The sequence below is a fragment of the Parasteatoda tepidariorum genome, chromosome 1, assembly GCF_043381705.1.
Source record: "Parasteatoda tepidariorum isolate YZ-2023 chromosome 1, CAS_Ptep_4.0, whole genome shotgun sequence".
Taxonomy (NCBI): domain Eukaryota; kingdom Metazoa; phylum Arthropoda; class Arachnida; order Araneae; family Theridiidae; genus Parasteatoda; species Parasteatoda tepidariorum.
In genome coordinates this window covers 47,498,121-47,511,988 of record NC_092204.1, presented here as the reverse complement: position 1 = coordinate 47,511,988, position 13,868 = coordinate 47,498,121, and the positions used below count along the sequence as shown (strand labels likewise).

The 13,868-nt window shown below is 30.7% G+C and overlaps 2 protein-coding genes across 2 annotated transcripts; one reads left to right on the top strand and one right to left on the bottom strand.

Annotated features, from left to right (window-relative positions):
* Window positions 1-899: 899 nt before the first annotated feature.
* LOC122269273 (uncharacterized) lies at window positions 900-2,909 on the top strand. The gene has a single exon (XM_043041531.1). The coding sequence runs from the start codon at window positions 900-902 to the stop codon at window positions 2,907-2,909; it is 2,010 nt and encodes a 669-aa protein (XP_042897465.1).
* Window positions 2,910-5,421: 2,512 nt separating this feature from the next.
* Window positions 5,422-6,510, bottom strand: LOC107454913 (speckle-type POZ protein B-like). The gene has a single exon (XM_016072252.3). The coding sequence runs from the start codon at window positions 6,508-6,510 to the stop codon at window positions 5,422-5,424; it is 1,089 nt and encodes a 362-aa protein (XP_015927738.1).
* Between the last annotated feature and the right edge of the window lie 7,358 nt (window positions 6,511-13,868).

The window sequence follows — 13,868 nt, the reverse complement described above, 5'->3', positions numbered from 1 at the left end:
TTGTCGGAAAAAAAATGAACACACATAGGATTGATATTTAATATTTAAACAAAGAAAAATAAAACCGTATTGAAATTTAACACTACTAATAATTTTGCCAGAGGAAACGATTGTTAGAAATACCTCATATTGTTACGTCCTTATTTGAATATTAATTCGCAACTTTTTATATATTATGACTAAATTTTTGGCGAGGATGTTAAAAATGTTTATTAAGCATTATCCACACACTTCTATACACCACTTGTTGCCACTCACATTAAGTTTGTCAATTCCGTCATGTTTCTTTATTTTATTTTGTATTACATTATCTTTTGAGTATCTATAAGTTCAAATGTATAAACGCAGAAGATAATTAACATTATCTTTTGCGTTTGTGAAACTGGCAATTATTTTTTATGTTCTATTTATGTTTATAATATTACGTTAAAGAACTTACGATACGTTGCGTTTAAGAGAATTCGATACGATTTTCATCTTTATGATGTAAGTTTATGTATATTGTATAATATTGTATAAATAATATATTGTAAGTAGTCCTATTATTCTGAGTGTTGTATTGTAAAATAAAGTAATTAGAAGCAAAAGAAACTTGAGTCATAACAAAGTGGCGTCCGCGACAGGACATTATACTCTGCATTTCGATGTAAAATAGAAGACGGCAAAATTACGAACAAGATATTACTTTGTCAAGGATTAAATAGGTACGAATAATTTTGAATTTTGGCTGCTTCTGTTATATCTTTTTTACGAAGTCTTCTTTTATGTACAGTTTATATGTTTGATCTGAATTAAGTTTAAAAAAGAAAATTAACTCGAGATTTAGAATAAGTAGAAACTGAGGGTTTATTAAGTGAATTTAGTAAATAAACTGACTAAATATTATTTACATTAAGAATATGGATGCTCTTAAAGTGAAAAGAAAGTCATTAAGAACAACTTTTACGACCACGTCGAATAAGTTGGCGCAATATTTGGCGACACCGGAAACTGTTGCCAAGGATATTAATCAGTTGCAGGCACTAAGGTCACAATTGCAAGATAAATTTTCTCGTTTGAATGAAATTCAAAATGAAATATCCTCAGTACTTTTAGAAAAACCTGAGACCGTTGCTGAATACGAAACTGATTTTGAAGCAGCGGAAAATTACAGAGATAATTATCTTGAACTAGACGCAAAAGTCGCAAATTTTTTGAATAAGGACTCCGGTTCCATCGCCAAAAGTTCTTTAGAGGTTAATGCCGTGAAACTAAAACTACCGAAATTTGAATTGAAGACATTCTCTGGTGATCCTAAAGAATATCTCACATTCCGGAGTATATTTTCAAAAATTCATGAATCCGAAGATTTATCTGCGATCGACAAGTTCCAATATTTATACCAATCTATGGTACCCGAATCCAGGGCAGCAAGATTAGTTTCCAGTTTCCCAATAACAGCAGAGAATTATCCGAAAGCCATTAAACAATTAAAATTAAGGTTTGGCCGAGAAGATCTTTTAGTACAAATATACGTTCGAGATCTCCTTTCACTTGTTATGAAAAATGCTACTGCCGGAAAGAATTCTCCTGATTTAGCAACCCTCTACGATATGCTGGAGACAAAATTAAGAGCTTTGGAAAGTTTGGGACATACGAAAGAGAAATTTGCTGACTTTCTAGCGCCTCTTGTAGAGTCATGCTTATCTGAAAATGTTATGCGAGCCTGGGAACGGAGTAGAATTTCTGAAAATACTGATGACGTTTCCAGTCAGAGATCCCTCGAAAAACTAATGTGTTTTTTGAGACATGAGGTCAAATCTGAAGAAATGATCAATTTAGCTCGTGAAGGGTTTGGTAGAGATAAGGGAAGTGGCGAGAAACGAAAAGATTACCACAAATCGATCCAAACAGATGAACCTACTGCTACTACACTGATCGCCAACACCTCAGTAGGAAAAAACAATTGTATTTTCTGTGACCGATCACATCCAAGTCAAGACTGCCAGAAAATAGCAGAAATGAGTTACGAGGACAGAAAATCACGAGTTATACAAAAGAGATGCTGTCTTGTTTGCCTCAAATCTGGTCACATGGCAAAAAGATGTCACAGTAATGTAAGGTGCTTAGTTTGTAAACGGAGGCATTACACAATACTTTGCCCAGATCTACGTAAAGGAATTAATTCTTCCTCTAAGGACAAAATAGCAGATGATGAACAGAAAGCAACAGAAATATTGTTTACGAATCGTTCTTCTGAACGTGAAATATATCTCAAAACAATTACGATCAGACTACGAAACAGAGACAAGGAAGTCTGTGTTCGTGCACTAATGGATGATGGGTCACAGCGTTCCTATATTGAAAAGAGTTTGGCTGAAGAACTGAAACTTTCTCCCACTGGAAGCGAAGTGTTTTCTCAAGGACTGTTTGGTGGGGGAACTTCTCCTGCTTCAGAGCATAAGAGATATATGGTAACTGTTGAAAGTTTAAATCGCAAATATACGACCTTAATATCTCTTCTTGACCAAGAAAAAATTTGCTCTGAGCTACCAAGGATACAGGATAGTAGTTTACTTGCTGATCTAGCTTCTCGAGGAATAGAAATAACAGATGTTGGAAAAGATACGCCCCCTATAAGAGTTCTTCTAGGAGCTGATGTACTTGGAAGAATTCTGACTGGAAAAATAGAAGTGTTAAGATCAGGAGTTTCAGCCATAGAAACCTTACTAGGTTGGACAATTTTAGGTCTAGGAAGAAAAAAGAAAAAGGTTAACTTAGTCGCATTAAGTTTGCAAAATATGGAGTTGTCAAAAGTATGGGATTTAGACGTTTTAGGCATTGCAGATCCCATGGGAAGAAAAAATAAGATCCAACTAGAGGAAGCAAGAACAATTCGATGTAGACGTCGAATCGTACCAGTGAAATGAATGAACTTGTGAACTATTCATAACTTTTAATTTCTTGCAGTGTTACAGCAGTGTATTGTTTCAGAGCAAAAGTGCCAGCAATACAAAGGTGGGAGTATGTTGCCACTCACATTAAGTTTGTCAATTCCGTCATGTTTCTTTATTTTATTTTGTATTACATTATCTTTTGAGTATTTATAAGTTCAAATGTATAAACGCAAGAGATAATTAACATTATCTTTTGCGTTTGTGAAACTGGCAATTATTTTTTCATGTTCTATTTATGTTTATAATATTAAAGAACTTACGATACGTTGTGTTTATGAGAACTCTATACGATTTTCATCTCTAAGATGTACGATTTTACTTCCAGCATCTATGTAAATAATATCTTTTGTAAATAGTCCTATTATTCTGAGTGTTGTATTGTAAAATAAATTAATTTAGAAGCAAAAGAATCTCGAGTCATAACACCACTGATTTCGTACTATACTTTTATAAAGTAAATAATTTCAGCTATTTATTTATTCTTATCATGAGTCATAACTTTCGACGCACAATTTTTTCTGCTTTAAAAGTATTAGCCCTGCTGCGACATACCTATCTAGTACTAATATCTTTCTGCAAGATACTTTTAATTGTAACAAATATAAAAGTTACAAATTTAAAGTAACAGAAGCGTTAACATCGGAAAAAGAAAAAAATCGGATAAAATAATATAGTTTTTTTAATTGAATATGTAATATATTTTTTAATTCTAATATTATGACAGATATTCTCGCATTTTGTTGAGGGGAACATAGTAATTATTTACTTTTTTGCATTTTGTATATAATCATATTAAAAAAAAAATAAAAAAATCATTAAATCCGTAGCAGTATCTACCGAAAAAAACAGATCGACGGCGAAAGCGCCCAAATCGGGACTCATCAAAAAGGGGTTACCAAATGAGTGTTTTCATTTCGAAATTCAGTTGTTGTAATAAATAATATCGTGTTAAATATATAGGACTTTAAAAACTATGTAGAAATCAATAGTAATAACTGCCAAAAAAATAGACCGAAAATTTCTGCAGAAAAGAAAACCAAAATTTTTTACTTCATTACTATCTATTTATTTTTCACTAGCCGCCTAAGGCGGTCAGCTGTCCGCCACGCTATCAATTTCTATTTCTATATAATTTTTTTTGGTATCAATTTCTATTTCTATATCGCTACAAAAATTATCGTCTTCGCTTACGAAAAAAAATAGAGCGTGGAAAGAAGAAGAAAAACTTATTATAACAATTATGAACAGCGACAAATATATCAAAGCGAAGCGTTCTATTTACGTATCGAATATGTTGCCACTTTTTTAATACAAAAGTTAAACTTTTCTCCACTTTGATAAATGTAAACTAGTGCGAACCTTACAATTAAATTATTAATTCCTTCGTATATTATTGGTTTAAGTTGCCGAAAATTAATATTTCAATTGTAAGGTTCGCATTAGCATACATTTATAAGAGTGGAGAAAAGTATATGATAAGGAGTAAAAGGAAGACTCTTTGAAGACGAAAAAGCATTGATTTTCTCATAAAATAACTGATAACTAAAAAACTAATCTCAATTTTTGAAAAAGAAAAAAAATACTTCTTCATTACATCAAAACACAATTATGTGCCGAGCTTCGTGCCTGGGCGAGGCTTCTGGGGTGATATGTTGTGATTACAGACAGACAGACAAACAGACACACACACATCCGCGTTTATTATTATGTATATAGATTACTCTCAAATGAGAATTGAAAAATCACAAGCATTTTTTTCCATTCCGATGCGCGAGAAAGGCATCTTTTGAATATAAATCTGAAGAAAAGGAAACCAAAATTTTTTACTTCTCCCCAAAAAAATCTTTCTACAAGAACTCTATATCGTTCTGCCACGGGGAATATTAGTTACATCTTCACCCGCCCAGTGGCGGATCCAGTGGGGGGGGGAACTTAGGGGTCATGACCCCCTCCCCAAAAAATAGACAAAAAAAACACAATTTTTTTAATAGTTTACAAAAGAAATAAAATATTTTAAAAATTAATGAAGGGGGCATATACACCAAGGTAAGAACATAATTAGATGGGGGAAAAAATCGATTTTTTTTCCCCATCTAATTATGTTCTTCTCTGTTTCAAGAATCATAATAATCCAAAAGATTAAAACCAAATTCGTCATAGTTTCATTGTAAACATTAATAATGTTGAAGCGCGCTTCAATAGGCTTAACCAAAGATTGTATTTGCAAAAGTTTCTAAAAAAACGCATTACATTTATTATTTAAAGATTTTGAATACTTGAATTATTTATGTATTGTTCCACTGTTCATTATAAAAAAAATAAATGAGAAGACAGACTAGCATTAAAAACCCCAGCTTTTTTTTCAAAAAAAAAATATTTAAAAAAAAATTTTTTTTTTAAATTAATTGTGGGTGGGGGAGGGGATCTGAATCTATGACCCTCACCAGGAAAGATTTCTGGATCCGCCCCTGCCAAAGCCACATTTTCAACAGTCACCCTTACTTTCAACACATTTTTTAACAGCACTTAGTGAGACTCGTTTAAGAGCATAAGAAGCCAAGTGAAGATCAGAATTCAACAGAGTATCCCACGAATCTGTGGTCTCGACTTCTTCAAAATTTTTGCAAATGAAATCTATTGCAGTTGCTTTTAATGTAGCATCGTTATGCTTATCTGCTAATTTCAAGATAAGCGGTACAGTCTTATCAGATAGGTATCCAACAAGAAGATTACTGCAAGTTTTTACTAGAGTCTCTACTGCATATTTGTCAGCAACTGAATAGAGAGACATAACTATATCAAGTTCGTTGTTTCGAATGGTTCCTGTATAAAGAAAGCTCAAAAAAGCTTCGAAGACCGGCTTTTGTATGTCAGTAATTTCTACTGTGCTGTCTTTGTTTTCCTTCATATTTTGCTCGAACATCTTCTTGAAAACTACAGACCTCGAGCACAAAATATTCTTGTGTGCGTGCAGTATATCATCACCGATAAGAAACTTAATGTCAGCATAAAAATTGTTTTTCAACAAGCCCTTCAAATCGCTCTGAAGTTGACTAATGTTTTCACACAGCGGTTGAGAAACAATATTTTCTTCATAGCATTGAAAAATAACACTTCCTTTAATAATAAATTTTCCCTCCTGAAAATGCATTTCATAACGTCTTCCATCAGATAACAGCCCGTAAACAGGCTTATATAATGGCATTTCAAAACCATCACATTCATACTCCTCATTCAAATGAGAAAATCGATTCTCTATCGAATCCTTTAAATATAAATGTCCATTATTATCTCGGATTTCAAAAAATAGAAATGTTTTTATCACACTATTTTCAGCATTTTCTTTCATAACAACCTTCACTATAAACATAGGATTTCGATTTCTTCTAGTATCACATTTGTAAACAATTATTTGAAATTTAATTCCACCACAAAGTTTCGAAAAAAACTCTTGGCAAAAGCCATCAGATAAATATCCATCAGAGAAGTAATTTCTTACCGTCCATTTAAATTCAAAACTATCTGACACTGCTTTTGACGCCGTTATGCTACTAGAGAAATCGTTTTCAGCCATCTTAACTTACTAAGCACTCAGGAAAATATCATAACAAGATGAATAAGTTGATTTGGATATTTTTCGGACAGACTGCTTGCTTGATAAAAACAGAGAGTAACTCTTATCTACTTTCCTCCAAGATCCAAACGAAGATTAAAAAAAGGGGTTTCCTTTTACTTTAGTTTCCTTTTGATAAATGTTTTGATCCTAGTTTCCTTTTGATAAATGTTATCTTTAATGACATCTGACACTTCCTTTTACGTTTTTATTAATTTGTTGCTTATCAGACATAGGTTTAAAAATGTAATAAATAAACATAAGTATAACAACGTTATATTATAGTGGTGTTAAACTTTTCAGTAAATTGGATGAAATAACTTTGATATATTTTGTAAAAATACTTATTAACTATCGGAATCTATTATATTTGCCACAACCAAAAAAATCTTACCTTCGAGAGTGGTTAGTTAAAAATTAAACCCTGTAGGTTAAAAAAGGAGAAAAAAAAGCTTTTGGCCTTATGAAAATTATTTAGATTAATATTTATAATCATGGGCATCACAGAGGTCTATTTTTTATGGGAATATACACAGTCACATTAGTTCCCTATTATAAGAAGAAAAAAAATTCTTAGATCTGCTAAATATGTAGAAAAAAATTACTTATTTTAATATCTTTCTTGCTTTTAACTTTGATAAATTTAAAACACGTGAAAAGTTTTCTTATTTGCCCGAAATATTAAGGGAGACTTATAAATATTTCAATTATTAACATATGTCCACCAACGACGACCATGTTTATAATTAAGGTAACAAAAACAACACTCGTATGAATATTTTGACTATTATCAAAATCGAACACAGAAAATTGTTGAAACTATTAAAAAATCGATATTAATAATAGCGTAAAAACTTAACTCATTCATTAGAATGAATTAAGTTTTTACGCTATTAATTTATAAATTCCAAAACTGCATTTTTTTAACTAAGTCACTTAAATATATATATATATATAAATATATATATATATAGATATATATAAATAATTAATTAAGAGCAGGANGTTGTTGTTGTTAATTTACGTCGCACTAGAGCTGCACAATGGGCTATTGGCGACGGTCTGGGAAACATCCCGGAGGATGATCCGAAGACCTGCCATCACAATTTTGATCCTCTGCGGAGGGGATGACACCCCCCCTTCGGTAGCATGACGACCTGCGCGCGAAGTCAAGTACTTTACGGTAGCACAATTTAATGAGGACCGATACCGCACACCCTCGGTCCCTACGCAGACTGATCCAAGTGGTCACCCACCCGCACACTGACCGTAGCCAATGATGCATATATATATATATAGATAGATAGAAAGATAGATAGAAAGATAGATAGATAGATAGATAGATAGATAGACAGATAGATAGATAGATAGATACACTGCTGGACAATTGCTAAGGACGGATAACACTACCATCCATAGCAACCACAAAATGAAAGGAAGCAAAATGTGGAAAATTAGAATAAGCGCGGGATATAGTAAGAAGAGGTATGCGTATGCAATTTTTTTTCCACGTCTGTTCATCACGTGATAGCGCTGATAAGATCTTTAAAGGATTTGATGCGTGTGGAGAGTTGTTGTTTCAAATCAAAGTTTTACAGGAAAGATTTAATTGACGAATTTTCGGCATGTCTTCCCGATATCACTTAGATGATTTTAAGCGTGGCCGAAAGGCGCACCACAGCTCAGCAGGTGGCAAATTAGTTTCTTGCTGCCACAGGAAAGCAGATCTCCTGAAAAACTGGTGCCAGACGTTTGAGGGGAAGAGGACTATACGCCCACAGACCTGTTGTGTGTGTCCCATTGACCAGACAGCACCGTACTGCCAATTTGCAATGGTGTCGTGAGCATCACAATTGGACGGAACAGGACTGGGCAAGCGTACTATTCTCAGATGAGAGTAGGTTCAGTCTGTCATCGGATTGTAGACGCCAACTTATCTGGCGTGAGAATGGTACTGGTTATCGTCCAGAAAATATCCAGGAAAGGGACCGTTATTCGACATGCAGTGTGACATGCATGTGGGCCGGCATCATGATCAATGGCCGCATTCGCCTATATGTGGTTGCGAATGGGACTATGACGGGCCAACGATACATTGATGAAGTTCTACTTTCTCATGTTTGTCTTTTCCGTGGTGCTGTCGGTGATAAATTTGTTTTTATGGACGACAACGCAACATGTCATCGAACACTCGCTGTTCAGGATTGTCTAAACAGCGAGTGTATTCAACGCCTCATAAGGCCATCACGTTCTCCAGATCTAAACCCCATTGAAAATGTTTGGAATGCTTTGGGGAGGCAACTTGCTGGTCGAAACTATCCTCCGACAAACAAGAACACCCTCATCCGTGCACTGACAGAGGAATGGGAGAAATTGCCTCAACAGCTGCTGGATAATGTTGTGCAAAGTATGATACGACGTGTAGAATGTTGCATCACACTCCACGGTGGACATATCCCATCCTGACACCTTTCTTCAAGTTGCCTGCTGACATTTAGATGCATTGTTCTATTTTTCCGTACGCAGCATAAAATGAACATTTTTTTTCTTTCAGAGGTTTCATAGCTTTTGTACTTTCCAGAACAATGAAAATTCTTTATTCTAATGTCTGAACAGTGTGGCAACTACATTTTATCCTACTAAGCCTCATGTCTCGCTTAATGTTATGCTACATTGCAATTTGTGATCCGTCCTTAGCAATTGTCCAGCAGTGAATATATGCGCGAATGAATCAAATGTGTGTAATGGTTCTTAATTCATAGATAGTCACTAAACATTATGATTTTTCTTCTTAAGATGCTTATTTGTGTCAGTGTAATTTTTCTCACAATATGTCTTGCTTTTTTCTTACAATGGCTTTGCATAATTTCAATATTTTGTAAAAAATGTTTTTTTTAATTTATTTCTTCAGCTCTTATGTTATAATTTAAAATATAATACCTTATAGTCCAATCGTAAACAAAAATTGACAATTATATAGTAATAAGTTAATAATGTTTTTCTTCTTTCCTGGGATTCGGATCAAAGTTTAATTGTTGCAATGTAACGGATTTGGAGTCTAGGTCTCAGGAAAGCCTGGAGGCCAACGTAAGCTTTGATTTCTTTTAAAATTAGTTACTTGAACTAAAAAATAAATAAAAAGTCAAGAATCAAGATTTTTTATGAAAATGACAAACACTTGATAGGGTCTATAACGCCGCTGGATTGGAAAAATCATAGCTCGGAATAGGTGGCTATTAATTAAATGAAATAGTAGTTTTTATTCTGCTTGCCATAGGGAACGATAAAGAACGTACTGAGAACGATTTTCAATATCAAATCGGTGGTAAAAATTAATTTTAATGAATCATGAAACATACAATGTCATTTTAAAACATTAGAAGGTTCGTCCCCATCTTGATCTGCTCACCAACCCCCGAGATTGCTTCTCATTCATCTTTACTTAAAAATTGATATTTCTAAAAAATAAAGAAAAAATATTTGGTTATACGAAATATATTAATATTATAATTTAATGTAAGAACACTTTATTAACAAGTTTATCGTAAGGAAATGGGCGTTTATTTAAATTTGAAAGATAATAAATTTAAGCTTGTTTGCAAACACTTAAGATACTTAAAAAAAAAAATTTGTTATACAATAGGAAATAATTTTACTCGTATTACCATTATAACAGTTCAAATTAGAAACGTTATTTATCTGTCTTAAATCCATTTTTTTTAAATATGTATATATATTTTTTTAGTTCCTATTTTTTCTTTATTTTATAATAAATAAATTGCTTGAAATAAAGTACTATTTCTATTTATAATTAATTTGAAACACCAATTTCTTATTTAAGTATGGTCATATTTTTTGAAGTATTAAAAATTTCGTTTAAAAATGTTATTTCACATCCAAAAAAATTTGAATTTAATCTTTAAAACACCATGAAAATGAATTAATTTTATAATAAAAAGTTGTTTTTGAGAACACTTAATTAAATTTGCTGGTAAAGAATCTGATATTTTAATAACTGCATTTAAAACTTTAGAATTTTTTTATTATGCTTTTTATTATTGTTAAAAGTAATAAAACACAATTTTTTTTTGTTTTAAGTAATTAAACGAATTTTTTATCAAAGTGTAATGAATCTGTTACAAGGACAGTTTCCACATTACAGTCACTCCACACCACATCTTGATCTTAATTTTTTCTCCGTCATTTCGCAGTTGATTTAAGAAAATTATTAACTCCTTTAAACAAACATTTTTATTTTTTATAAATTATAATTAGTTTACGTAGCAGGGAATGTATTATAGTCATGATTTATTGGAAATATTCATGCACCTATAAGCAGGAGTGCAGAAAATACTCAGTCACTAATATTTCCTCAGAAATTTTTTTTTTCTTTTCGTCGAAATTTCCTCCTTAATTTAAACATTTTTCTTTAGTACAATAACTTTTTTCTAAATATTTTCAGAAAGTGAAGTTTACATATAAAAAGAAATTCATTTGATTTTACAAAATTCTTGAACAAACAAGCATATGCTGAAAATTATTAGAAATTAAAATATATTAAAATGGTTTTAGTAAATTACAAGTCCCACTCATTAACTTAATTCAAACGACTCAATAAAAAAATTGACATTTAATGTTTTCTAACAAGGAAAAATTTTGTAAAGCGACACATTTTTTAAAATAAAAATTTTTTGTGGGAATTTCTTTAAATTTTCCTGGCTGCCTGAATTGCCCTCAAAACCTTCTTCGCATGATTCGACATATTCTGTTAATCTGCATATAATAAGTAATAAACATTCAGAATAAAAAAAATTATTTTTTTTTTAATTCTAGTTGAGATCAGACCACTTTAGTTTTGCTTAATCTAGAAATATAAATCATAATTATAGTAGTACATAATGCAAGTATTACGCATTATTTAATATCTAATAAATTGTCCCCAATGTTAATAAAGAAATTTGACCCAAGTTTTTTTTTAACAGTTGTCATCAGGTCATGATAGTTTTTGACTCTTTTTTTAACAAGTTTTTGACGTATCAATTTATAAAAAAAAAAAAAATAAATAAAAAAAAAGAGTTTTTGACCCTAAAATTTCATATTTATAATTAGGATATGTGTGCTAATAAATTTTTTCTGTTCTTTCTATTGTTAAACTTCTTCATTACTACATAAACAAAATGCAAAATAATTTCCAAAGACTACATGATCATGATAAAATAGCTAGTTTCAGATAAATAATTCTTTTCTAGATAATATTAACCACCATAAAAACAATTTATACACAATTTTCAATCTATTCAATGTTGAGCGACTCAATCTATTTTTTAAATTAATAATTGCTTTATTTAATTATGCAAAAATATTTAGCCAAAATCATAATTAACTTAACTATATTATTTAAAAAAGTTATCAAGTGTATTTTTTTATTTAAACAAATGTTTTTATAAAAGTATATTTAATAAAATATTAACAAAATTAATATTATTGATCATTCTGAATTTATAAAGATATGTTAAGAATTAATCGAACTAAGAAAACTCCAATAAATTCATATTATATATGTAAATTAGTGAATAGTCCCTAAGAATGTTGATTATTATTTGTTCTTGGTTCAGGATTTTTTTAATGAAATGATTAAAAAAATTTAAATTGTTTTGAAATATAAATACAATGATTATTGAAGCTAAACATTTTTGTCAGAAGTAAATTATTTTATGGTCCCTGCTCGTATAATATTTCACAAATCTGAGATAATTGATTTTTTTATTTCAATTATTCTTAAATAAAATCATTAAGAGATGAATTAAAGTTTTTTGGAGTGACAAATTTGAATTTTGAAACTTAATTAAACATAAGATTTTTTGCTGCATTTCAAATATTGAAACCCCGCACTACATACTTTTTTGACATCTTGTCTCTAAATATTATTTAGTTATCCCATAAAACAACTTAAGAGTACTGAAAATTTGAAAAAGTAATAATACAATAATTAATAAAAAGTAATAATTTACTTAGTACTTTCTATTAATTATTGTAATTAAGTACAGTAAAAGTTTACCAAAATTTTATGCTATTGGTGGATGGTCCCTCAGGTAAAAATATTACGCTTAAAATTGTCAATTTATTCTTAAATGTAATTCATAAAAGAGGGATGGAAATTTTGAGGTTATGAAGCTTTGGTATTCTTGACTGCTCTGAGGATTCACATGGAAATACGTAATTAGTGAATGATCCCCAAGTCACATTTTAAATTAATTTTTTTTTAAAAACCATAATTTTTCGTCAATCCGACCAGCTGCGATTTTCCAATCCAACAGCTTTTTACAACTCGGTCCCCTGTTTAACAGTTTCTTAAACAAAAACGTAACTTTCTAAGTTCATGTAACTAATTTTAAAAGAAATAAAAGTTTGTATTATAAAAACAACCAACTATAATCAAGAGGAAAATCTCCACACACAAAAAAAGAGCGAGTTGATAAAGGTCTCCTGGGTTTGATATTAGCAACCAGTTTTGGAACCATATTCTCCAGTATGCGATTATCTCCATAATACGAGGATCAAGAGTCCAAATACGTCAAAAATGTTCTAGTGTACAAAAGCATATAATAAAATTTTAAAAGGGTTCACTTTATTCGGTGCCAAATAAATACAAAATCATACACAAAAGTAAACTTTTTTTCTTTTTTTGAAAAATGTATACTTTTTTAAGTTTTTTTTTCGGAGGCAGTGGCAAAAAAATATGGGGGGAGGGCAACAGTCTGAATGTGGAATACATACATTGTACCACCCAATAACTTTGTCCGGAATGCGTGTTTGGGGAACTTTTTAAGCAATATTTAAAAAAAAATTTCGCTTTTTTTTAACAAAATTTAAAGATATTACTTTTAAAAAATTCACTCAGAAAGTATTGATTGAATTTTAAATTACAAATTTAAAATTATGTGAAATTATTTTTTAATTCATAACTTTTTCATCCATCATTAAATAAAATAATGAATCTTTATTCAAAATTATTTTTGCTTACAATTATCTTAGGATAAACAAGTTTTGTAATTGCGTGAAAAACTAATTCGATTTGTTTAAAAACTTCCAGAGATTCGAAGTACAGGTAAGACTATTTTGATTTATTAAATTAACAAGTTTTTTTTTTCAAAATTTCAATTTGTTTGAAAGTTATTGCAATTTTAAGTGCTTTTTTGTATTTTGTTTTCTTTAAATAATAATTATTTACCCACTATTGTAAAAATTTAGATAATTATTTACCCATTGTTTTAGAAAAATTTATCTCTCTCACGATTTTCATTTTATAAAATCGCGCT

Bases quoted from the DNA above. Each gene is read 5' to 3' on its own strand.
- LOC122269273 (XM_043041531.1), top strand. From the start codon at position 900: ATGGATGCTCTTAAAGTGAAAAGAAAGTCATTAAGAACAACTTTTACG.
- LOC107454913 (XM_016072252.3), bottom strand. From the start codon at position 6,510: ATGGCTGAAAACGATTTCTCTAGTAGCATAACGGCGTCAAAAGCAGTG.